Raw genomic sequence first — 24,098 nt, 5'->3', positions numbered from 1 at the left:
CCCCAGCTGCCCATCACGCCATATGTGCGTTGTGGGCAATGCGCGCGCATTACGCTAGGTGGAGCGTGCTTACGCTCGCTGTGCGCATGCGCGCGCATTACGGCAGGGACACCCGGACCGGAAGCAATGCCGGAGGTCATTCTGACCTGATTGCTTCCGGTGGGGCCATACCATTTAAAGATGGAAGCGCGGATGGTGTCTGTCTGACACATCCTGCGGCCATCCATCGTGAACGGGCGGACGCCCGTATCCTCTATGAGCAAACACTTCTTTTTGACGCTGTCCTCGCTCTCCCCCTCCCTCCCTCTCCTGCTTAGAAGGGTAAGTCCACATATTGTAGATAGAAACATTTTCTTATGAAAGTATCGGTTTTCCGGTTATGTACTGGGGACTGTATGCAGATGTCTCCTAGCTTTTGTTACTTGTCATGCTTCTGTGGTCTTTGCCCTGTGGGGATATCTATATTTGGCATTATCTTGATTTGTATGTTAGTCCAAGGAAAGTTGCGTTGGGCCCCTGCACTAATAGGATTACCCAATATATATTATATTATTATATTATATAATATCGGGCACTATATATATATATCATTGATTCCATATAACGGATTTGGCAATGACCAATCACGGTCAATATAGACTGAGCTATTAATAACTTTTGATGCCGCCTGATATATATACATATATATTTTTCTCTTGAATTTGCAGCAGTGGTTCCCACGTATAACATCCTGAGTGTATGGCTCAGTTCTCCTACTGGCACTGTCATTCTGGGATCTGGCACCCAGCGACATTTCATACCGGCCGGCTTTGCGGTTGCTGTCTTTTGAATGGTGATTTTAACTTAGTCCTGAAACTATAGTAGGTGAGCAACTGTCTGTTATAATCAGTATCTGTTAGGCTTTGTTATGTCATTGGATGATCTAAGACTGCTTTTTGTTTACACAGTGTAAATGCATTAACTGCATCGTGTCTAGCCCTGATGAAGCGAATTTCCACTAGCGAAACATGTTGGCTTTAGTCACGCACGAATCGTTGATGTCACTACTGTTATAGTATATGTCCATTTATGTATTGTATACATTTTCTTATATTGTTGTTTAATAAATATTATTATTTTATTATTTTAATTGTTTATCCAAATGCTTACCTACACAACTCAGCCAATTTTTCCCTAAAATCCCACCCCTTGAGGAGGGTTTTTGTCCAGCCTCCCCCTTCCCCACCAGCTTGCTTTCCCTTCCCACCCCTCCTCTTTCCTTATACTACTGTAATCAGGGATGGAAAATTACTTGAGTTGTTTTCTCCTATAGTCCAGTTATCCCGCTTTTATTTTACAGAAATATAGTGTGTTTTGGTTTGCTGATCTGCAAGCCTGCAATGTCATTGGCTGTGCCTTGCAGGAATCTCTCTTCGTTATAACACTGAACAGCTATTAGTTTTTGGAAGACTATATATATATATGAAGATCTCAGATTTTAATAGGTTAGTCTTTTTTATGTAACTACTACAGTATATTATTCAACTACAATTTGTATGTTCATATGAGTCAAGTTATTTACTATATTTTGACAAAATGGTACATTTTAAAAACCATCATAGGTGATTACAGTGTCTGCAAATTGTCAAATTAATCACCAGTCCTTACTGTCTACCTGTTTCTGTTTTGTTTGTGTGGCATTGGTACAGTGAAATCTGTTTATTCCTGAAAAGGAAAAAAATCAAAAAGTTGTTATCCAAGACATTTCTAAACTAGGTGTGCCACTTGCATTTCTAGTAAGACGTGTTTAAGTCACTCTCATTGCCTATGAATTCTACACTGTCTATGGCAACATTTAATAGTGTTTAATTAGGAATGTTTATTGTGACTCTGTATGGAATTCCATTGTCTTATTTCCCCTTGATAGGTATTACCACGCAGTTTGAGTTCTGCCTTAAAACGCATTTATACATTTTAGTAACTGTTATTATTGATTTATTTTTTTTTTGGGTGCAGGTCAGTTACAATGATAGACAGAGCGGGAATGATTTCATGACATGCTTGACACTGTCGCCTGTGCAGATGACATTCCATGGCATTGGCAACTCTGTGGAAACCAGCCACGATCAGGTACCAGTCATGCCACATTCACAATGTTATTCATCCTGTGGTGATGGAGTATTGTGATGGACATCCTCTAATTGTTAGTTGTGCTGCCCATACATGGTAACGTTCTCGTTTTGTATAGAACACTAAACTGTGGAGATGCATACAAGAGCTTGTATGCAAAATATTACAGGAAAGTGATGAGTCCAGCAAAGTCACAGGAGGGCTGGCAAGGAACTTAGAAGGAGGAGGGCCTCGGCATCCTTGATAATAGGAGTAAAGTGGAAAAGAAAAACCAGCACTTAGTAAATCAAAATCATTTTATGAGATAGTATTATTACTCAGTTCCATTCAGCAGTCCAGAGACCAAGGTACCTTCCCAGATGTAATCAATCAGTCTTCACTTTGTCGGAAACTGGTGTGTAGTTCTGTTACAAAAAGCACACAGCAGTAGAATTCCACTTTGCAAAGAGGGGGTGGAGTTGACCTATCTTAGCTTCAAATCTGCAGACAATACCATTGCTTTATCTCTGTAAAAATAAAAAATCAGAATGAGAAAAGTCGACTATTTGTCATAACTGTACATACAGTCATAGATAAACAGATGTTACCTCAAGAGTAGCCAGTATTGAGACATATGGCCATCCTAAACAAAACAGGATCATTGGGGTGTGCCATAATCTTCTAGAAACCTAGTCAACAAATACACAGTAATATGCACATGGTAAACCCTTCTTTGCCTTTTCTTACTAAAATTTTTAAGGACTAACAACTCACAGAGATTTACTAAAAAAAAGTTTGCTCTTGTTAAAAATGGGTGGAATTTCCGATTTGAACCCCTGGTTTCTGCATGTAGCAAATCAATCTGGACTGTTCCATTATGTATTGGTCTTGTACAACACTGCCCTTCAGAAGCTTGATTTTGTTTAATCACAGAACAGACCCTAAGCGATGACCCTACGTAGAGTGATTTTTTGTGAACTCAGGCTTTTATTAAGGGCAGTGAGCACTTAAAACTAGTAGACACTGTGTTTTCTGCCTTTTTAGAAATTAAATAAATACATACAATTAAATTAAACTGATTTATAAAAATACATTTTAGAAAAGGTTGTAGCAGGTTCAAGGAGGGGCATACAGACACTTGCTGATCGTGTATATCCAACCTGAAACTAAGATTCAGTAAGGTACCACAAAGTAAAACTCTGAAAGCCATTTTTGCATTGGTGACTTTAGGAAATCATCACTCAGTGATGATTCATCTTTTTTCATTATTTACTGGGCAAATTTCATTGGTTTAGTTCAAATATTCTATTTGATAATGTTATTTTTTTAATTGGTGACCCAAAAGACCACTTTTAACCACTTCAGCCCCAGAAGGATTTGCCCCTTTCCTGACCAGGCCATTTTTTGCGATACAGCACTGCGTCGTTTTAACTGACAATTGCGCGGTTGTGCGACCTTGTACCCAAACAAAATTTATGTCGTCCTTTCTCCACAAATAGAGCTTTGTTTTGGCAGTATTTGATCACCTCTGCGTTTTTTATTTTTTACGCTATAAACAAAAAAAAAAGCGTCAATTTTGGGGAAAAAATTTTTTTTACTTTTTGCTTTAATAAATATTGCCAAAAAAATGTAAAAACAAATTTCTTCATCATTTTAGGCCGGTATGTATTCATATTTTTGGTAAAAAAAAAAATGCTATAAGCGTATATTGATTGGTTTGCACAAAAGTTAAAGCGTCTGCAAAATAGGAAATAGATTTATGGCATTTTTATTATTTTAATTTTTTTTACTAGTAATGGCAGTGATCTGCGATTTTTATCCGGACTGCAACATTGCGACGGACACATCCGACACTTTTGACACTTTTTTGGGACCAGTGACATTTATACAGCGATAAGAGCTAAAAATAGCCACTGATTACTGTAAAAATGTCACTGGCAGGGAAGGGGTTAACACTAGGGGTGCGCATCTTCACTGGCCTCACGATTCGATTACGATTATCAAGTCAACGATTCGATTCGATTCCGCGATGCATCACGATGCATCACGATTACAGCGCAAGTCCGCAAGTGCTCATGGTTTTCATAAAAAAAAAAAAATTCAAGTAGTCAGGAGAACTCCATTTTTTTTATTCTATCTGTTCTTAAGAAAAAAAGAGACAGCAGAGGAGCTCCAGGCTCTCTTCCAAAATACTAAAGGAGATGGTCAGAGCCTGCGGACATGCTACAGGAGATGATCAGAGACTGCGGACATGCTACAGGAGATGATCAGAGACTGCGGACATGCTACAGGAGATGATCAGAGACTGCGGACATGCTACAGGAGATGATCAGAGACTGCGGACATGCTACAGGAGATGATCAGAGACTGCGGACATGCTACAGGAGATGATCAGAGACTGCGGACATGCTACAGGAGATGATCAGAGACTGCGGACATGCTACAGGAGATGATCAGAGACTGCGGACATGCTACAGGAGATGATCAGAGACTGCGGACATGCTACAGGAGATGATCAGAGACTGCGGACATGCTACAGGAGATGATCAGAGACTGCGGACATGCTACAGGAGATGATCAGAGACTGCGGACATGCTACAGGAGATGATCAGAGACTGCGGACATGCTACAGGAGATGATCAGAGACTGCGGACATGCTACAGGAGATGATCAGAGACTGCGGACATGCTACAGGAGATGATCAGAGATTGCGGACATGCTACAGGAGATGATCAGAGACTGCGGACATGCTACAGGAGATGATCAGAGACTGCGGACATGCTACAGGAGATGATCAGAGACTGCGGACATGCTACAGGAGATGATCAGAGACTGCGGACATGCTACAGGAGATGATCAGAGACTGCGGACATGCTACAGGAGATGATCAGAGACTGCGGACATGCTACAGGAGATGATCAGAGACTGCGGACATGCTACAGGAGATGATCAGAGACTGCGGACATGCTACAGGAGATGATCAGAGACTGCGGACATGCTACAGGAGATGATCAGAGACTGCGGACATGCTACAGGAGATGATCAGAGACTGCGGACATGCTACAGGAGATGATCAGAGACTGCGGACATGCTACAGGAGATGATCAGAGACTGCGGACATGCTACAGGAGATGGTCAGACACTGGGGACATGGCACAGGAGATGGTCAGACACTGGGGACAATAATGCAGAGTTGTGGTGTGATGAAGGCACATAGAAGACAATTCTATGTTATGGAATTGTGTCACAGCGCCCCCCCTCCCCCTCTGTACTTACATGCTGCTCTGCCGGTAGCAGCCTGTAATGAGCAGGGCGATCTGCCTGCTCACCATCTCCCCCCGATCTCCAATCGTGCGGCCGGTGTTCCGCCGGTTGTCACATCTCAGGTCAGCAGTGAATTCTCCCGGGAGAGCGCTCCGTGCATAAAGCTGTTATTAGTGTGTGTATATTCCGGTCATGTGACTCAGCCGCGCCTCCCTCCTCTCACGTCTCTCCTGATGTCAGCCCCGCCCGCCTCTCTTCTGACCTGATAGCTCCAGTCAGTGGGCGGAGCTGACATCAGGATAGACTGAGAGGAGGGAGGCGCGGCTGAGTCACATGACCAGAATATACACACACTAATAACAGCTTAATGCACGGAGCGCTCTCCCAGGAGGGGACGGGGCCAGAAATCAATTTTTCGGGTCGCATGCATCGATGCCGCATCGGGGACACCCGAATCGCGATGCATCGATGCTGCGATTAATTTCAGCAGCCCTAGTTAACACTAGGGGGCAATCAAGGGGTTCAACTGTGTTCCCTATGTGTGTTTCTAACTGTGGGGGGAGTGTGGCTAACTAGAGGAGGAGACAGATCGTTGTTCCTACGTACACACGATCTGTCTACTCTCCCCTGACAACCGGGATTTGTGTGTTTACACACACAGATCCCAATTCTCATTCTATCACGAGCGATCGCGGGTGCCCAGCGGGTTTTAAAGAGCCGACGTACAGCAGTGCCAACCTGCTGCAGTATAACTGTGGCGGCTGGTCGGGAAGGGGTCAAAGAGTAATAGTGAGATGAGCCCTGTTCAGAAGCCCCATGCAAACTTTATATTAGAAAAGATAGATATTTTGATGGATTTTCTGTTTCATTAGTTTTGCTAGTTTCCACTTTGCCTTTCCTTGTTTTCTTATTGTCACTGACCCAGAACAAGCATTCAGAGGTGGAATTTTGACTTCATTTGAGGCATACTTGTTTTAGGTCAGAAATTTAAGCTGGCAATACACTAGTAGAATTTTGTTCAAAATGTGTTCATTTTTCTTATTGTTAGTGTGTCAAATCAGAGTTTATTTTTGACTGCAGTGATGAGAAAATTCAAAGGAGCAGAATAAGAATTTTTCTTGAACACACAAATTTCTAACTATTTTTCGTAATTTTGATTTGATTGTAGCCGTATTAGTGCAATTGTGACAGAGAAAATTGAGTACTGTCCGTGATACTTTTTTTATTTGCACTAACATACAATTTTTCAGGACAAGCTTTCGGGGTATGTCCCCTTCTTCAAGGTCCAAGCAGTACTCATAATTTTGAAATATTTTCAAACTACATCCATCAAGTCATCAAACATACTGAAAATTTTTGTATAATGCTTGTTTAAAAAAATCTTCTAGTGTATGGCCAATTTTAAGAAGCACAGATCTCAAGGGATCAGCCTAACAAGCAAACATTCACTCCCAATAATACATTTTAAACTTAGGACTGGGCTCTAATATTTATCCTAATATATACTGTACTTTTTACACCTGGCTCCACATCTGGTTAAACCCTATAGATTTTGGTATCCTTAGTTCTGTCCATGCTGGTGCTGATTTTGAACTTAATGCAGCCTCACCTTCATAAATTAAAGCATTAGAAACAGGGTGCAAAATGCAAAATTTGGTCAAGTTTACATACATTCTAAAAGCACTCTGAAAAACCTGATAAATCGGGAAGGGATTGTTTAAAGTGAACCTAGTATTTCCCAAATTAAAAACTCCTCCTGCAAAGCTAGCAGCACCACTACTATTCTACACTTTTAAGCATGTTGTCTTCCCCAAGCTGGGTGTCTTAGTTTCCCATGCATGTCACTGCGTCACTACAGGTACACACTGTCCAACACAACCAAAAGTATTTGATAGCCCAGGTGCTGCTAGCTCTGCAAGATAGAGAATGTACTAGCTGCCAGGCAGTTAACTATTCACCCTCATTTTACAGAGTGCAACTGCCTGTATTTTTTAGAGAGGTGACAGGGTCCCTTTAAACTCAAAGCAAGGTGAACGGAATGGACTTTTCAACTTAAGCATGGTTGCAGTGTTTCCTGGATAGCATTAATGGTTCACTAATTGACTACATGTTGCCCAGAGTTGCTGTTCAATGTGTACTTGTTACAACCCCAAATCCAATAAAGTTTGGACATCGTGTAAAAACTGCATAAAAACAGAATACAATGATTTGCAAATTTCATAAACCCATATTTTATTCACAATAGAAAACATATATGTTTAAACTGAGATAATGTACATTTTTAGGGAAAAAAAAGTTAATTTTGAAATTTATGGCAGCAACAGGTCTTAAAAAAGTTAGGACAGGGCAGCAAAAAGATGGCAAAGTAATTGGTGCTCACAAGAAAAAACATTTTGCAACTAATTAGGTTAATTGGCAACAGGACAGTAACATGATTGGGTATAAAAAGAGCATTTTAGAGAGTCAGAGTGTCCCAGAAGTAAATACGGGCAGAAGTTCACCAATTTGTGAAAGGCTGCATTTAAAATTTGTTAAACAATTTCAGAAGAATTACAATACAACTATATATACCCTCGTTGCTTTAACCTACTCCGTTAACTCTAAGCTATGGAAAAGCTGCTCTCACCCTAGTTTTATCACCTACTCAAAAAAAAATCTATATAATCAATTAGTGTAGCGCTTTTCTTAACCAAACATAAAAAACTACACTAGCGCTAGACTAATTGATTACATACATTTCTGAATAATATTCCTCAATGTAAATTTGGAAAGACTTTAAATATATCATCATCTCCAGTACATAATATCTAAAGATTCTGAGAATCTGGAGAAATTGGTGTGTGCAAGGGACAAGGCCGAAACGCAATATTGGATGCCCTTGATATTCAGGCCCTCAGATAGCACTGCATTAAAAACAGGCATGATTTTGTGATTGACATCACTGCATAAGCTCAGGAATACTTTCAGAAATCACTGTCTGTGAACACAATATGCTGTGCCATCCAAAAATGCAAATGAAAGCTCTATCATGCAAAAAAGCCATGTCTAAACATGATCCAGAAACACTGCCGTCTTCTCTGTGCTAAAGTTCATTTAAAATGGTCTGTTGCAAAGTGAGAAAAAACTGTTTTGTGGTCAGACGAATCAAGCTTTGATATTCTTTTGGCAATCATGAGTGCTGCGTGCCCTAATCTAAAGAGGAGACGGATCTTCTGGATTGTTATCAACTCTCAGTACTAAAGCCTGCATCTCTGATGGTATGGGAGTGCATTAGTGCGTATGGAATGGGCAGCTTGCACATCAGGAAAAGATGCGAAAATATATATCCAGGTTTAAGAGCTGCATATGCTCCCATCCAGACAATGTCTTTTTCAGAGAAGGCCTTGCATTTTTCAGCAGGGAAGTACTAAACCGCTTACTGGATCTAGGACAACAGCAGGGCTTGGGAGTCGAAGAGTCCGGGTGCTGAACTGGCCTGCCTGCCTTCCAGACCTTTCACCAGTTGAAAATATTTTGTGCATCTTGAAATTAAAAATATGACAAAGACAACCCAGTACTGTTGAGCTGTTAGAATCCTATATCAGGCTAAAATAAGACAACATTCCTCTTGCAGAACTCCAGCAACTGGTCTCCTCAGTTCTTAGACATTTACAGTGTTAAAAAAAAAAAATGATGATACACCGTGGTAAAAGTCCCTGTCCCAACTTTTTTGAGATCTGTTGCTGGCATCAATTTCAAAATGACTTTATATTTTTCCTAAAATGGTACATTTTTTTACTGTGAATAAAATATGGGTTTATGGGACTTGCAAATCATTGCATTCTGTTTTAATGTAGATTTTACACCGCGTGCAAACTTTTTTGGAATTGGGGTTATACTCCTAGACAGCAAAGGCAGTCATATTGTGTTTTGTAGAAAAATGTAAAAATCTAATTTTTTTTTTTTTTTTTTTATTCTTTATTAAGACACATGATAGGGTTAGGCATCCAGTCATAGAAGTCATATTGTAATACAACTGTATACAGTAAGAAAACCGGTACATTACCAAAGCAAAAATAAAGAACAAGCAATACAAAGTAGACATGTATAATATCAGTGGAAGTTCCACAAAGTAGCAAACAGAATGAGTTGATGTCTCCCCTGTAATTGTCTGTATTTTAGAACTATGAGGAAAGGGGGAGGCATGTAAAGTAGGATAGGTGTAGAGGAAGAAAGAAAGAAAAGTGGAGTGGCAAATCAGTTAGGGCAAAAAAGAAAGAAAGGCTCCTGTCTCTAATGGTCTTGTACTAAGGCCCCAAATTCATATCTAACAAGGCTGCAAGTCAGAGAATATATATGAAAATGTTTTTCGGATTGTTCTTTTAAGCCTGGTACACACTATTTGTTTTTTTCCTGGTTGAACGAAAAACAACTGTCAGCTTCGGTCAGAGCCGATGTACTTGCGATCTGACGTTAGTACAGAGATCTCTCCCACTGAGCTGTTGTGTTCTGACACAGGGGGACCCCCCCCCCGCTAGAACACTCCGGTCAGCAATCTCAGCCATTGGCTGGTTTTCCAGCATACTTGTCCAACAGAAGCCGGCCAAGCAGCATTGTTTATCAATACAAACAATAGTTCTTTTTGACAATCCAATATAAGCTTACTTGAAGAATCTCTATTCGTTTTATGTACTACCTCTCTGGCAACTGTCTCTCTCCACAACTTCCTGTATTCCCTGCATACTTTGCAGTTTCTCTTCTGCTGTTTACTTTCAATTTCTAAGGACTACATATCCCATACTGCACTTAGGCAGTGATTCCTGTATGGACTCCGCCTCCTGATACTCCTCCTCTCAGCACCTCTGTAGTTCAGAAGGCAGGCTCTGTGAAATGTGTGACCTGCTGTGCCTTCCCACAGGGCGTAGTGAATATGTGTTTCAGAATTCCGGGAAGTAAATGTGTGGGGATCTTCACAAAGTAAGTTACAAACTTCAAGATCAATCAGGTTAATACGAGTAGGCTAGAAATAATTGAATTATAATGTGGAAATGAATATATGATTTTACATTTTGACCATAGATACACTTTAAGTGTTTAAATAGCCCCGAACATTTATTGTAACAAGCTGTAAGCTCTGTGGAACAGAGGCTTGATTATAAAATGCTTGGACAAATCTCATTTCAAAACCAAGCTACTCAGTGCTGCCTTTGTTTATTATAGAACAATATTTGCAGAACTGCACTGCAGAGCATGTTTTGTGAGATTGTATAATTTGATTTATTTATTTTTTTTTTTTTTATGCTAACTTGGTCTCATTAAGTACGCTTCTTCTCCATTGTGCTTGATTTGAGAAGCGTTAAATAAGTTGTTTATATTCCACATTGTACACACACTGGGATCTGGTGTGGTGTACCCAAAGCTGCCAGGATAAGGTTTCTTGTAGAATTTAATCAGATCAAATGAATAAAATATTACTTATAGATTGCCTAAAGCTGACTATGCACTGGCCAATTTTTCAGATTTTATGAAAATTGAACAAATTGATGAATGCCACATTATAGTTTAGCTCCCTATAAGCGTTAGAAAGGGAACAAATAAACAGTTCAAAAATCTTTAAAATACAAATGATTTTCAACAAACATGCACTCTTCAGTTAAATCTCTATCCAAAACAATTTTTTTGGTTTTGTTTGAAACAGGCAAGAGCATCACTAAGGTTTTATTAGTACCTCTTTTGGGATATTTGCATTCTACTCCTGTTCCATTGTCCATGGTAAACTTTAGATTCTTTTCACTTTTTGTCCTGGAGAAAACATTCATCTGGACAGAAAGTGATTGTGAAGCACGGTGGCTTAATGGTTGGCACTTCTGCCTAGCACTGGGGTCCGCGGTTTGAATTCCAGACAGGACACTATCTCCATGAAATGTGCATGTTCTCCCTGTGCTTCTGTGGGTACTCTGGGTTTAACCTGGTAGGTTAATTGGTTCCTGGCCAAATTTGCCCTAGCGTGTGTGTGTGTGTGTATGCATGTGAGATAGACCTTGAAATTGAGAGGTTGTAAGCTCTTTGAGGGCAGAGACTCATGTGAATGTACAGCATATAAAATGCCTAAATTGTCGATGTTATATAAATACCTGTAGTAAATGAATACAGTACATGTCCAAAATGAGCACACAGACAGCAATAACAACTTGAAAGAAACGCTAACCCCTCCCTTCTCTACCAAAGACTAGCACAAAATGCAAACCTATAATATATAAACTTTTGTTATCCATGACGAGCTCCAGAAAAATGCCAAACTTTCATGCAGGTACCTGCATAGCCTTCTGTGTAAACATACAAGGGTTCTTCAAAAAGTTTTCACACTTTTCTTTTTATAAGTTTCATAGCCATCTTCACCGCAGCGTGACAACTCTTATACTATACTGCACGGTCAGCTGGCTTGCCAGACAGACTAGTCACATGACACTCTCAGGCAAACTTACATGCAGGTACCTGCATATCATTCTTTAGAAACCTACAAGGGTTCTTCAAAAAGTTTCCACACTTATTTTATAAGTTTTGTAGCCATTTTCACCACAGCGTGACAACGCTTATACTAAACTGCAAGGTCAACTGGCTTGCCAGACAGACTAGTCACATGACGCTCTCAGACATGATCAATTATTATTCCTCCTGCCCTCACCGTTTCCAACAAAAATATAAAAGTGCAGAAACTTTTTGAAGACCCCTGTTTTATCATGTCATCACCATGTCTAGTGGGAGGGCCTTATTGGCCACCAAGCATGTCTGATTGAGTGGGTGGGTGAAGGATGGGTGACAGGCAGGGAAGGCTCTATTCTAAAGTCAAGATAAAACCCTTGGTAACAAACTGGAGTCCATTTCAGAAGGGCCCATATAGGAGGAACTTCTGGTTAACAAATGTAATAATAAGTGCTTCTTTCTTGTGCTTCCTTTTAGCCAGATGTTTTAAAGTGGGATAGGCACAGACCACAATTTGTGTTTCTAGTTTAGAAGATCAGCTAATTTGTCTTTCAGCTGTCCTTCACTGCAAAAATGGAGACAATTTTTCAAATAATGTTTAAAGAGTTGCAAAGCTCTGCAAGAATTGCACAAAAACGTTTTCATAGACTCAAGTTGATTATTTAATAAGCTCCGAAGTGTTCTACAGTGAGGTAAATTGTGTTTTACTCATTCCACTAATGACAGAATGTTTTCTCTGTATTGTAAGACATTTGAAGGAATTTCCCAAGTGATATTTGAGACGGAGCATTTAGTATAGTCTTTTTTTTTTTTCTCAAACAAGGTGGTAAAGCTTTTGTTGGTATTACAGAGAAACGAGCCATCCCTAGGATATTAAAGTTATTAAATCTCTGGTGACAGGCACTATGGCTTGACTTTAATGTCAGCTAGCAGTGCGGAAGAATTTTGACAAGGGGGTAGAAGTCTTGATCAAATTGGCCATTTTTGTTTCTAAAGAAATTACGTAACCCTAAAACATTTGGAAGTAATTACCTTAAGTATGGTTTTAATAACAATGTTTAGAAAATTTTGTTAAATTCTGAGTGGCAATGAGTTCTGTACAAGCTTCTATTTCTATTTTAGTTATTTTATACATTTTAATGGCATGGAAATTCAATCTATGCACACCTAAAAAAAAAACTCTACACTATCAAATGTGTTTTTATTATTCACTAGCTGTTTACTGCCTTTGGTGCAACAGAAGGAGAGAAACATGCCCATTTTATGTGGCTCATAAATATCCACATGCTGTGGAATGTAAATGAGAAAATCTATGTGAGTAGAATGAGTCAATTTCTGATATGTAGAGAGAAGTGGAGCTGTTAGTTTTGGATGTAGTGTTTGAAAATAACATAATTTTCTGGTTTGGGCCTGTAGTAAGAAAGCAAAGCAGGTCATACATTGTAAAGTTTATAGATTTCCCCATCCAGGCTAAAGATTATGGATCGAGAAACCTCCCCCATCGGCTGTTATAGTCTGACAGAGGCAAGCTCTGTGACTGTCAAAATTCTTCAACAGTGACTGCTTCTGATTGGATGCAACCACTGTTTGCCTGACAATTTTCCACAAAAGGAACAGAGGGGAGCGCCAGACTAAGTGTAGCAAGTAAAAGCAACTGGGTTTTATTTAGAAGCCAAATGGCTACTTACATAGTAAGCAAACAGGTAGGTATGTTGTAACTAGTAGTGTCTAAGCCAGGTGAGAGAGTCGTGGAGTCTTCCACGAAATGTTAGCTGCTCCTTAGCTTGGTGTGCCCATGACGGACCGAGAGCTCCCGACCGAATTAGCCAGTCCTTAATTTTACTTAGCCCTGTCAGATGACAGAGACATAAATATTGTGAGCCGGAGACTATGACGACATCTGCCCACCTTTCTAACTCCGTCAATCAGAGGAAGTCTTGTATTCATTCATAAAAGAAAAAAAAAAGGGGTTTCCTGTCAATCGATTTGATTTTGCTCTGCGAACTGGATGGGAAGTCCCCATGCTGCTGTCAGTACATGATATTGTATACTGTAGGTAACTGATGTTACCTACAGTTTATACATGCTGATTAGTAAAGAAATAATTAATTTGGATCAGCTTGACCAAAACGAACTAAAGTCATAGGCTTCCTAGAATTAGGCTTTAATGCTGCAATGTACCAAGAGCAGAAGCTGTTTCTGTAGCTTGCATTTCAACAACATTGCTGGCTTGTATTAAAGCTGATGTCTGGGAATTAGCCAAAATGTACTCTTGCAGTGTCCAGCCTCGCACTGCAAATGCTAAATACTTAAGTCTAAAAGAGGAATAGAATGTATTACTTACCTTACCACCACCCCACTCCCGCCAGCTCCAGTGCTCTCCTTCTCCCTAAATCTCCTTCCCAAGGGCGGTACCTCAGCATCAGCACATGCAGTGTATGGTTAGTAACCCTATATTGTAGGTAAAAAAGGCTGGGGTGCGACTGTGAGTATAGCGATTTAGAGAGAAGGCAGCGCTGAGGGGAGCCTGCCCAAGCTGGGAATAAGGTTACTAATACTCCTTATTCATGGATCCATAGACCTAATGAGCCATTAACCCTTGCAGTGCAGGTGGACACCATTACAATAGTGGATTTTGGCTAATTCCTATAGTTTAGCTTTAAATGGCATTGCTCACCACCAGTAGAGGTTGTTTGCAGAAGTCCGATAAGGAGGATTGACATTTAACACCTGTCGAGAAAGTACACAAGTATTTAGACAATTTTGCCATTTGTGAACATCCACTGTACTCCTCTTTAACATGCCCCATGGAGAGAAAGCTTTGCAAGACCTGCTTGATGTTTCTGAACACATACAAGACGTGAATTCAGCAGGACATCACCACTAAGCTTCTCCATGTTACCAGATCGGCAGCTGTTAGAATTCATTCAGTCCAGCATGACATGTTTGGGTAGGGAAGCCTTTTCTGAGACCCTGACAACAGGAGGGTAAACAGTGCACTGATGGCCTGCTGCATCCTGAGTTTACTTTAGTTAACTCCTTGATACTCCTACTGATTATATAGCTAACTGATGAGCACTCGAGACCTGTGTTGTTTCCATTCATGTAAGGCCATCAACAGGTTGGCAGGCTCCTCACTAGAACACCCACTCTACTCTTGGTGCCCATCCATTCCTTTTTACATTTTTTCTTTTTCTTACATGCATACTTTTTTGGTGACTGCTATTCCTTGCATCACTCTACTGCGGGGGTCAGCAACCCATCAATCGCAATCTACCTGTCAACCGCGGGCAGGTGATGGGTAGATCAGGGCTCTTCCTTGCCAATCCCCGGTACCTGGACAGGAGTGGAGGCGGCATCTTCTGGAACTGTTCTCATTTCCACCTGCATCAGCTGAAAGCCTGCTCCTCTTCCTCCCACCCGCATTCAGCTGCTGCCAGAGGAAAGGGGATTGATTCTAGTAAATGCCTCCCCTCCTATCCCCTTCCTTCTGCTGCCTCGCCCACCTGTGTGGTCCCCTGCCCATTCATAACTGAAGCATAGTAAACTTCGTTTAGACAGAGATTAAGGACTGTGTCTCAAAAGTGAGACATCTGTGATCTATTCAGACTTCTGATATTTCACCAAAGCCCCCCCCAACAGGGTTGCTAAGAAAATTGTAAAAAAATAACATTTGTAAAAAATAATATAATAAAAATAAAGTTCTGGCACCGTCCACTGCCCTACTGACACTGTCCACTGCTCTATCTGACACCAACCTCTGCCCCACTGACACCGGCCACACACTGTTTACTTTTAAGGTAGGCTCAGTTTATATTTTTACAGTGACATTTGTTATATTTTTAACATTTTCCTTACTATTTAGTTAGGCCTTGCTAGTTAAATCCTTAAAAAAAATAAAAAATGGTGCCGAACCCAGATAATCTTTGATCTCTTTCATGTTGTTTAGGTAGATCTCTAGCTCTCAAAGGTTGCCTACCCATGGCCTACTGTAACCTCAGGGCTCAGGAACCTGCCCCTTGGGGAGATCGGGGGAGGGTGTCATCTAACCATCCTTGGCTTACAAGAAGTGGGCTAAATGATGCAGAGGTGCAGTAGCTGGGACTGGTGGATGATGAGGAATGCAGTACTGGAACTTCTGATTGGGACTTTTCTTTTTTTTTTATCCGGGCAAGGAAATGTATTTGAAAAAAAAATTGTGTAGTTGGATTTTAATAATACTTTTTAAAATACATTTTCCAGGGGAGAGGTGCTGCATTCATTAAAATGTGTATATTTTAAAGTATAATTCTACTCTTGGTAAAATAACTTTTAATGGACTTTGCTACCTCTCCAGATTACTCCTGACCACTCATACCTATCCCCCACTCTGCTGAGCCCTTGCTGTGGGGTTTGTTTGGCACTTCACTGCCTCTTGCTTAAATTCTTCACTATTTGGCCCTCCTTCTCCCACCCATACGTGCAACATCTATTTTTTGTAATATAAAATTCCTACTCTGATCTAACGGAGTAGGAATTCTCCACTGAAACAAATGGATATTGTGGTTTGAATGAGAAGACAGGCCCTGAAAGTGTGGGTTTTGAAGAAAAGTCTGTACACTTCTGAACATATGCCACAGTAAAGGCTCGGCAAAGCAGGGACAGGTAACTATCTGCCTTGTCATGACTGATCAGGGAGGTTATCGAAGCCCACTAAAAGTGGAGTTACACTTTAATTACATTGAACTTCAGCAATCCTGTAAGTGAGCTCATGCTTTGCCTATGCAGGACAAAACAATAGGCTTATTTTAATGTAGATGAATCCACTTTTTCTTCATTTTATTCCTACTTTACTCCATTCAGCTTCCCAGAGCAAAAGAAAGTCCTATGCGAGCTACAAGTTCTTAAAGTGGATGCCTACACTAGGCTATAGACCCCCTGTGTGACTGTGACCAAAATGATTGCCCTAGTGCTGTCACATAGAGTGAGTCACATGCTTGTTCATACCCAGAAGTATCAAGCATGTCCTCCATTCAGCTTTAGCATTAAAATGAGAGGTAGGGAAGTGAGCTAAAGAAAGGCAAGTTAGCTGCTGCTTGAATAGGCAAATCTTAGCTTTGCTTATAAATTTGATATTTGCATAATAGCTACATTTTCATCACTCACATACTGTCTTATTAACGCCCATGGAACCACCATCTTGGCTAGATCATTAATGTGATTCACAGAAGTGGTCACACATTAAATAAAGACTTGTGTATTTACCTTTTATACTCCAGTCAGACATGAAATGTTGCATTTATACAGATGCAGGAGAAAAAGCCCGCCTGCTGGGTTGCTGCAGGCTTTGCCTTCTGTTGCATCTTATTCAGCTGCTTGCCTTCCTTAATTTTTTCATATGGCTGCTAGTACCTATATAGTGAGTTTGTAAAAGTAATGTTCTAAGTTTCTACATTTCACCTTCTGTAGGTCATAGGAAAAGAGGTTGCACAAAATGTGACAATGAGCTGCAGGCCGGTTGACGAGAACTGTGAAAAGCCCTCTTAATCTTACTCTCATAAATTATTTAACAATCAAATTAAGGTTGTGTAATCAGTCATTTTTGATCATTGTAAAGGGAGAAGGAGGGCTTTAAAGCTGAATGCCAGGCAGATCTGTAAAAAACATGTATGCAGTTATGTATCAATTAAAATAATGTGTATCCTATTAAAAAGTATAAAATGGATTTTACATGCAACTAGTTTAAGCCTAAATCTGTCTTGAAATCTGTTTCCCGTCATTCCTTGCAAAACAGCACTGGCAGAGAGGTGTCCACACTGGGGACAAATAGAGCTGATGACTTATCAGTGTCTGGTTGCTCTTCATTTATTTATTTATTATTATTTAGCAGGCTGGGGCAAGTAAATGACACCACTGTATTCCTTAACTTACACAGAAATTGGCTCTGCTGTATTGTATTTAGGACTTGACAAAGCCCAGGCGCCAAGTCGCCACGGCAACCAGAAATCAGGTCCTGGCACCCAGGCTCCCATCAGCCCATCCACCACTGCCAGTGGCACCAGATATGAGCAACTCCTCGGGCAGCCCCCCACTGAGCGCTTCATCTTCATTCTTCCCTTGTATGGGGTAACAATGATTGGGCAGACTGTCAGCCTCTCCCCTCTCCATTGACTGGAGCTTCCTGCCCACTTTTGACCCCCCCCCCATTGGGAGGTGAGCTGGGGACAGCGGCTTCTGCAATTGGCTGGCCGGGAAGATGGTGAAGACGGTGCACGGAGGAGCCGACAGTGAGCCCTGACTCTGCACGATGCCCAAGAGTGACCTGGCCGGCAGGTGAGAAGAGACAACCCAGGTGCCCCACCAACAGGAACAGAGGAGGGGGACAGTGTATGAGGAGGGGGGGGCACTGTGTGAGAGGAATGTATGACTCTGACCCAGCAATAGGTGCTCCCTGCCTCATGTGTCCTGCAATTTTAGGACAGGCAGCATAGAGAGCCCCCCTGCCATTAGATCAGAGTCCCTTCATGTAAGCACCCCTCTTATCTTAGAGACCTCACCCCCCATTAGATTAGGGTCCTTTCATATTTGCACCCCCTTAGAGATCTCCCCTCCCAATTATATCAGAGTCCCCTTTTATCAGCGACCTTCTTTAGAGATCAACGGTTGGCCATCTCTGTCGCCTGAAAAAGAAGCCCTACTGGTCAAAAAAAAAAAATGGATCCTACCATTTCCTTTTTTAGTTGGCTGCTACATTCAAAGCAAATTTGTCAAGTCCTGTTTGTATGAATCACAAACGTGACAGGAGAGAATTACAAATCCTTGGGTGGATATTACAGTTCACATTATATGTATTCTGTGTGTTTTAAAAAATGCGGTATATCATAAACATCGAACTATTCTAAATTCCAACTGAAAATTGAGAATTTTTTTTTCCTTAGTATTAGGCATTCCTTTTTCAGTTATAAGGGGGGGAGGGGTATTGTTTTTTTTTATTGTTTGTTTTAATTGCAGTGTCAGGGTGTATGTTTATAATGTTCTTTGGCTTATCCCACCCCGTGGGTTGCAGATTTTTCCCAGTATGATCAGATTTCAATATATGGGAAGAATTATCAGATCAGCTTTTTCTCCAGCACGACAGCACTAAGTCTGTCTGGAATTTGGGCTTCCCTCACTTAACTGAATATTGTGTAAATCAGGCTCTCGGGTTACAGAGGGAGGCACGGGGTTGCACAGCATCCATTTGTCAAGTTGATTGCACATCAGTGAAGTAGCATTAGATCCTCTTTGAACAGATATGAAATGTAAAGCTCTTCTTTCTGTCTTCCTGGCTCACATCTCTGTCTCCTGAAGAAAGGTCTCTTAAGAAAACAAGGTGATACCACAGTGGAACCACTTAGTCAAACTGTCTGCCTGCTTTGGTTTAGGAAATAGCTTTCAAGTTGGCGAGGCAGAAAATTAGTGAAAATTAGCAAGAGATTATTGAACACGTAGATCCTGTCCAGCATGGTGGCCTGGTAGGATGGTGATTGTCTGGTTAGACTGCCATTTTGTGTTGAGGTTTTTGATTGATTTAAACTAAAAGCTGTCATCTGTTCCAAGAACAGTTTTAAAGCATCCAAAGGTAAATTCAAATGGTATGTAACTTCCCCCAACACATAAACAGTTATAGGGTTTTCTCCCCTCTCTTTTTAATTTAAAGAATATTTAACCCCAAGAATAAAAATATATTTCAGCTTACCATTCCTTAGATGTAGTGACTGCATTTGTTTTCTTTTTTCAGGCCTTTATTTTCACAGTGTGACCCTGTCCTAGAGTGACAACGGCAACTAACTGTAATTTATCTGTGGAGGAGAAGTATGTTGGGATTACAGAATACCTCTCCCTTTCCCAGGGGGGCATTCTTAAAGTGGTTGTAATGCCTTGAAAAGCCCATCGCAATCCTAACCAATCAATAACCTCAATCGTACTACCCAAAACCTTAAAATCGCTTTTTACCTTTTTTTTTTTTCTTTGCTTGTAATATTCCTCGTTACGTGACCGCGGTCCCACTGCATTGCTAAATTAGAGTGGCTGGTAGGTGTATGCATTCTCTACTGAGCAAGTGATGTGATATGTCACAAGAAGGCGGGACTGAGTGGGGCAAAGCTGGCTAGGGAGAACTGAGGTTGACAACAGTAGAGGAGCATGTGACATGCATACGTGACAAAGGGGAAATGAGAGGCAGGACTGAGAGGGACAGAACAGAGCTGACTGGCTGGGTAGTGCTGGGACTGACCAGCCATTGTCGGTCTGAGAGAGGAGGGCAATTAAATGGCTTGATTAAATAGTTTTTTCTAATCAGCCATTTATAAAACAAAATAGTGGGTAATGCAAAAGCTGATGTCAGCAATAATAGTAATCTTATGCAGAATCTAATTTTTTGGCTGGAATTCCACTTTTTAAGTGCACAAAGACATCTAGGGAACAGTGCTAACTAATAAAAGTGAAGCAGAGGCTGGATATACAGGAAGTCCAGCTCACTAGGTTTCAGGGAGGTTAGGGACTGAGCTCAGTTTAGATGTACTGTTTCTGGACCTGGAGAAAGCCTTTGATTCTATTAATTGGACTTATATGCGGTATGTTTTGTGCCGCATGAGGTTTGGTCCCTTCTTTCTTAAATGGATATCCTTGTTATATGATCATCCGGACAATGGACAAGTGTTCTCCTCCTTTCCAGTATTGAGGGGCACCAGGCACGGGGTGTCCCCTCTCCCCAGGGCTCTTTGCTCTAACAATGGACACGAGGTTCAACTTCAGTTAGTCACCATTGGACATATGATCCTCTCCTGCTTCCAGCAGTCAGTTTGTGAGCACCCAAGGTTTTGCCTTGTATCCTGAGCTGAGTTGTCCCCTCTTTACATCACAATATGTCAGATCCAAGACACACGAGGGCCAGTCCCAATGTACTCCAGCTCATAAGCCACTAACTGTTCCGGGGTAGCCCGCAGTGCTCCATTTCAAGGGCCTGACATGACAGCCTGTAATGTTCTCCACTTCTGGAGACCCTACACTCCTCAAGTGTCTTTCTTAGCCCTGTCTGGAATGGCTCCCTCCTCTCTTCTATTCCAGCCAGTTTTCAGAACAGTTATGCACGATCTCATGGGCCAAATTGCAACTTGAATTGCTCTGGCAGCAGAGGCTATAAGCATACTTTAACACCTTCTCCTTAACACCTTCCTCTTTTCTCAGCAGCTTCTGATACTATCAAGTGGCTTTGTCGGATTAGAAGTCTCAGTAATCCTTTAAGAATGATGTTGCAACAGAGGAGGAGTCACAGGCAGCTGCTATTGCTGTCAAACTTAGAAGGACCATTTCAGCACCTATCAACATGGTTTTCACCATCTTAGAAATTGAAGAGCAGCCTGTAGCTTCTAATAATGCTGCTACCTGTCTAAGATGCCTTAGAGGTCCTAAGAAGTGGGCCGTTTCTGCCATGGATACAACAGTACCCTGTCTTAATAAAGCACCAACAACTCCCATGGAGGATGCACCAGTTTTTAAAGATTCCATAGATAAACTTGTAGAGATGCTTTCCAAAACTTTGTTTTATATGGTAGGCCCTCCATTTCAACATGTCCTGGCCAAGATGCTAGTCTGTCAAATATTAAGGGTATGGACTAGGCTCATTAGAAGGGATTTGGCTTCTCATAACATCGCCTACATCTGGACCATTAGAAGATTATGCTGACAGCCCTAAACTACTACAAGGACAATAACGAATATTTCCTGCCCTTTTTCTAGTATGAGTCTCCTTATGAAGCTCCTCTCCTTGCAATTACTACAAGGGATGTGTTGCCACAGCTGCCTTGGGCACCCTCTTCAAGGATGTCTCCGGGGGTTAATGTACTCTACCCCAACAGAAGGAACCTAGACCTCAGGCCAGAAAGACTCACTCTTGTCTGAAGCCAAAGGGAGCTCTTTTCATTACTCCCAGGCCTTAAAGTGGAATTATGGGATAAACCTAACCTTAAAAATGCTCCCCCCTCCTAACACCCGCTGACTAACCTGTGTAAGAAAGAAAAGATCTGTATACTTATCTGTTCCCGTCAGGTCACGTGATCCGGCTCTGCTATGCAGCCAGGGAGAGGAGGGAGCGCTGACAACAGATGGGCCATGTCAAACGCTTTCGCCTCTTCCATGCCTCCCGCTCTGGCTGACACAGGGGAGATCTCATGGTTGGACCAAGAAGGTCTGACAAAAGGGCATATACAGCTCTTTTTTTACACAGGTTAGTCAGCATATAGGTTCTAGGAAGGGATGTCGAATTTTTAAGATAGTTGGGTTTATCCCAGAATTAAACTTTAATCTCAAATGCTAGACCCAAGTCAAGAGCTCAGCTCAACCATAGACCCTGGGCTTCCAAATCCCCCAAACTTGCAGCCAAGTTCTCTTCAGCATTAAAGAGCACCCACCCTCACTTTCCAAAGAGTGGGAACCATCTCCTAGCCTTTGCAAACACCTCTTCAGAGTCTCATAAGGAAGGTGGTTTTCACGCACTACAAGGTAGAGTTCCACTCTCCGCCCCCTCCCTCCAGTTGATATCTCTAAACCTGCTTGTGTTATCACACTAATCATCAGATCTCCATGCAGCTTTCGCAGGTCTTCTGGATTAAGGGGTTATTGCCCCAGTTCCTGTTGTGAAAAGATTACAAATATTCTATTGAACCTTTTCACAGTTCCCAAACCTAAAGGGGGCATCTACACCATTTTGGACCTTGGGGCACTAAATTTCATTCAGTTAAGAAATTCCACATAGAATCCCCAAGTCTTTCATATCCTCCTTCCATCAGGGACACTTTGTGGCCTGTGTGGACATACTGTATTCGGACCTCCAAAATGCGTACTTGTATATCCCATTTTTCCAGAACAACGGCGATTTCTTCTGTTTGCTGTGGGTTCACAGCTTTCAGTCTGTGGCCCAGTCATTCGGGCCTGTCTTCCACAAGGTTTTGGCCTCCTTAGTATTATCTGAAAAAACTTTCAGACCTAAAGTGGTGCTAAGCAATATTATATTTTCCCAAGTAATTTTTTACCCAACATGTCAAATTATAAATAAAGTGAAAATAATCCCCCCCCCCACCTCTATAGTGTGAATTGCACATAATAATATTGTGTTGTTACAAATATATTTAAATATCAACAACAAATAGTCCCATCAAAATCAAGTGCATTGAGTCCACCAAAAAGTGTGTTCACTGTGCTCAATAATTGGTGTCCAAAGCGGAAAGAAAAATGTTCTCCAATATCCCACATGCCTGTGATTACCACTCCCCAGCCCACAGTCTCACTCACCAGATAGCCATGCCTCTTATAACAAATAATCGGCATAGAAAAATTGATATTATAGGTTAGCTCCCAATGTTCTTTCAAACTTCCTCCATTAAACTATATATCCATTTCACATTACTCCACCAAGGAGCCACCATGGAAAAGAAGAAGCTCCAATGCAATAAAATAAAAACACCTAAAATGTATTCATTGTCCAAAAAAGTACTCACAAACGTATATTAAAAAACAGCCCATCGAGACAGCATTAATCTGTTCGAGAATCAAAATAGACGTCAGCCTCCATGCTACCCATCATTGAGCCATCTCACCCAGTCCTGGCTGTTGTCACTTTTGCCATGTCACTTCAGTGTTAGCACCTTCTGCCATGTAATTATTATCATCACATATATTGCAAAAAGAAAAACAAATCTTCACATAATAATTCACATAATAATTCTTACACCATCACTAATAACCATTAAACAATCTAATAAAATAATCCCTAAAAAATTATTATTCATAAGACCCTCCTACAAAAATGTAGTATTTAATATGGGATCAATCTAGTACCATAAGACAAATTCATAAACATGTTTATTATTACAAAGGTGCTACTTAACTGACGCATTCTCTTAAAAATCACGCATTGATATCTACTTCAGCATTAATGATAAGCCAAAGATCAAACCGATACAAAAAATGGGACTTTGAGCATAGCTCACCAGTGTTATATTAACAACATAACGCCAAATGTCATAAAAATATATTTTTTTTTTAATAGACAATATAAAATACAATAATCCCCCAAAAACTTTGGAGTATTACTGCAGACAAGATATGTCAGCTTCTGTCTATGCAGTTCAAAAACTTCTTGTCTTCAAAGACTATTGTTGTTGATATGTAAATATACAGTGAGGGGAAAAAAGTATTGGTTCCCCTGCTGATTTTGTACGTTTGCCCACTGACAAAGAAATTATCAGTCTATAATTTTAATGGTG

The 24,098-nt window shown here is 40.9% G+C and overlaps 1 protein-coding gene across 6 annotated transcripts in view; it reads left to right on the top strand.

The window, feature by feature from the left end:
• The window catches only part of STAU2 (staufen double-stranded RNA binding protein 2), a 491,304-nt gene that overhangs the window by 382,738 nt on the left and 84,468 nt on the right, over positions 1–24,098 (top strand). For 4 of the 6 annotated variants that reach the window (XM_073631809.1, XM_073631807.1, XM_073631806.1 and 1 more), the window contains one exon: positions 1,996–2,109. The exons of the other annotated variants lie outside the window; for them this stretch is intronic. In XM_073631809.1, the coding sequence (XP_073487910.1) occupies positions 1,996–2,109 (114 nt within the window). The remainder of the gene's footprint in view (positions 1–1,995; positions 2,110–24,098) is intronic. 6 annotated transcript variants of the gene reach the window in all.

The sequence above is a fragment of the Aquarana catesbeiana genome, linkage group LG05 (genome assembly GCF_042186555.1).
Source record: "Aquarana catesbeiana isolate 2022-GZ linkage group LG05, ASM4218655v1, whole genome shotgun sequence".
NCBI lineage: Eukaryota > Metazoa > Chordata > Amphibia > Anura > Ranidae > Aquarana > Aquarana catesbeiana.
The sequence above is the reverse complement of the archived record's forward strand: the minus strand, read 5'-3'. Positions and strand labels throughout refer to the sequence as shown.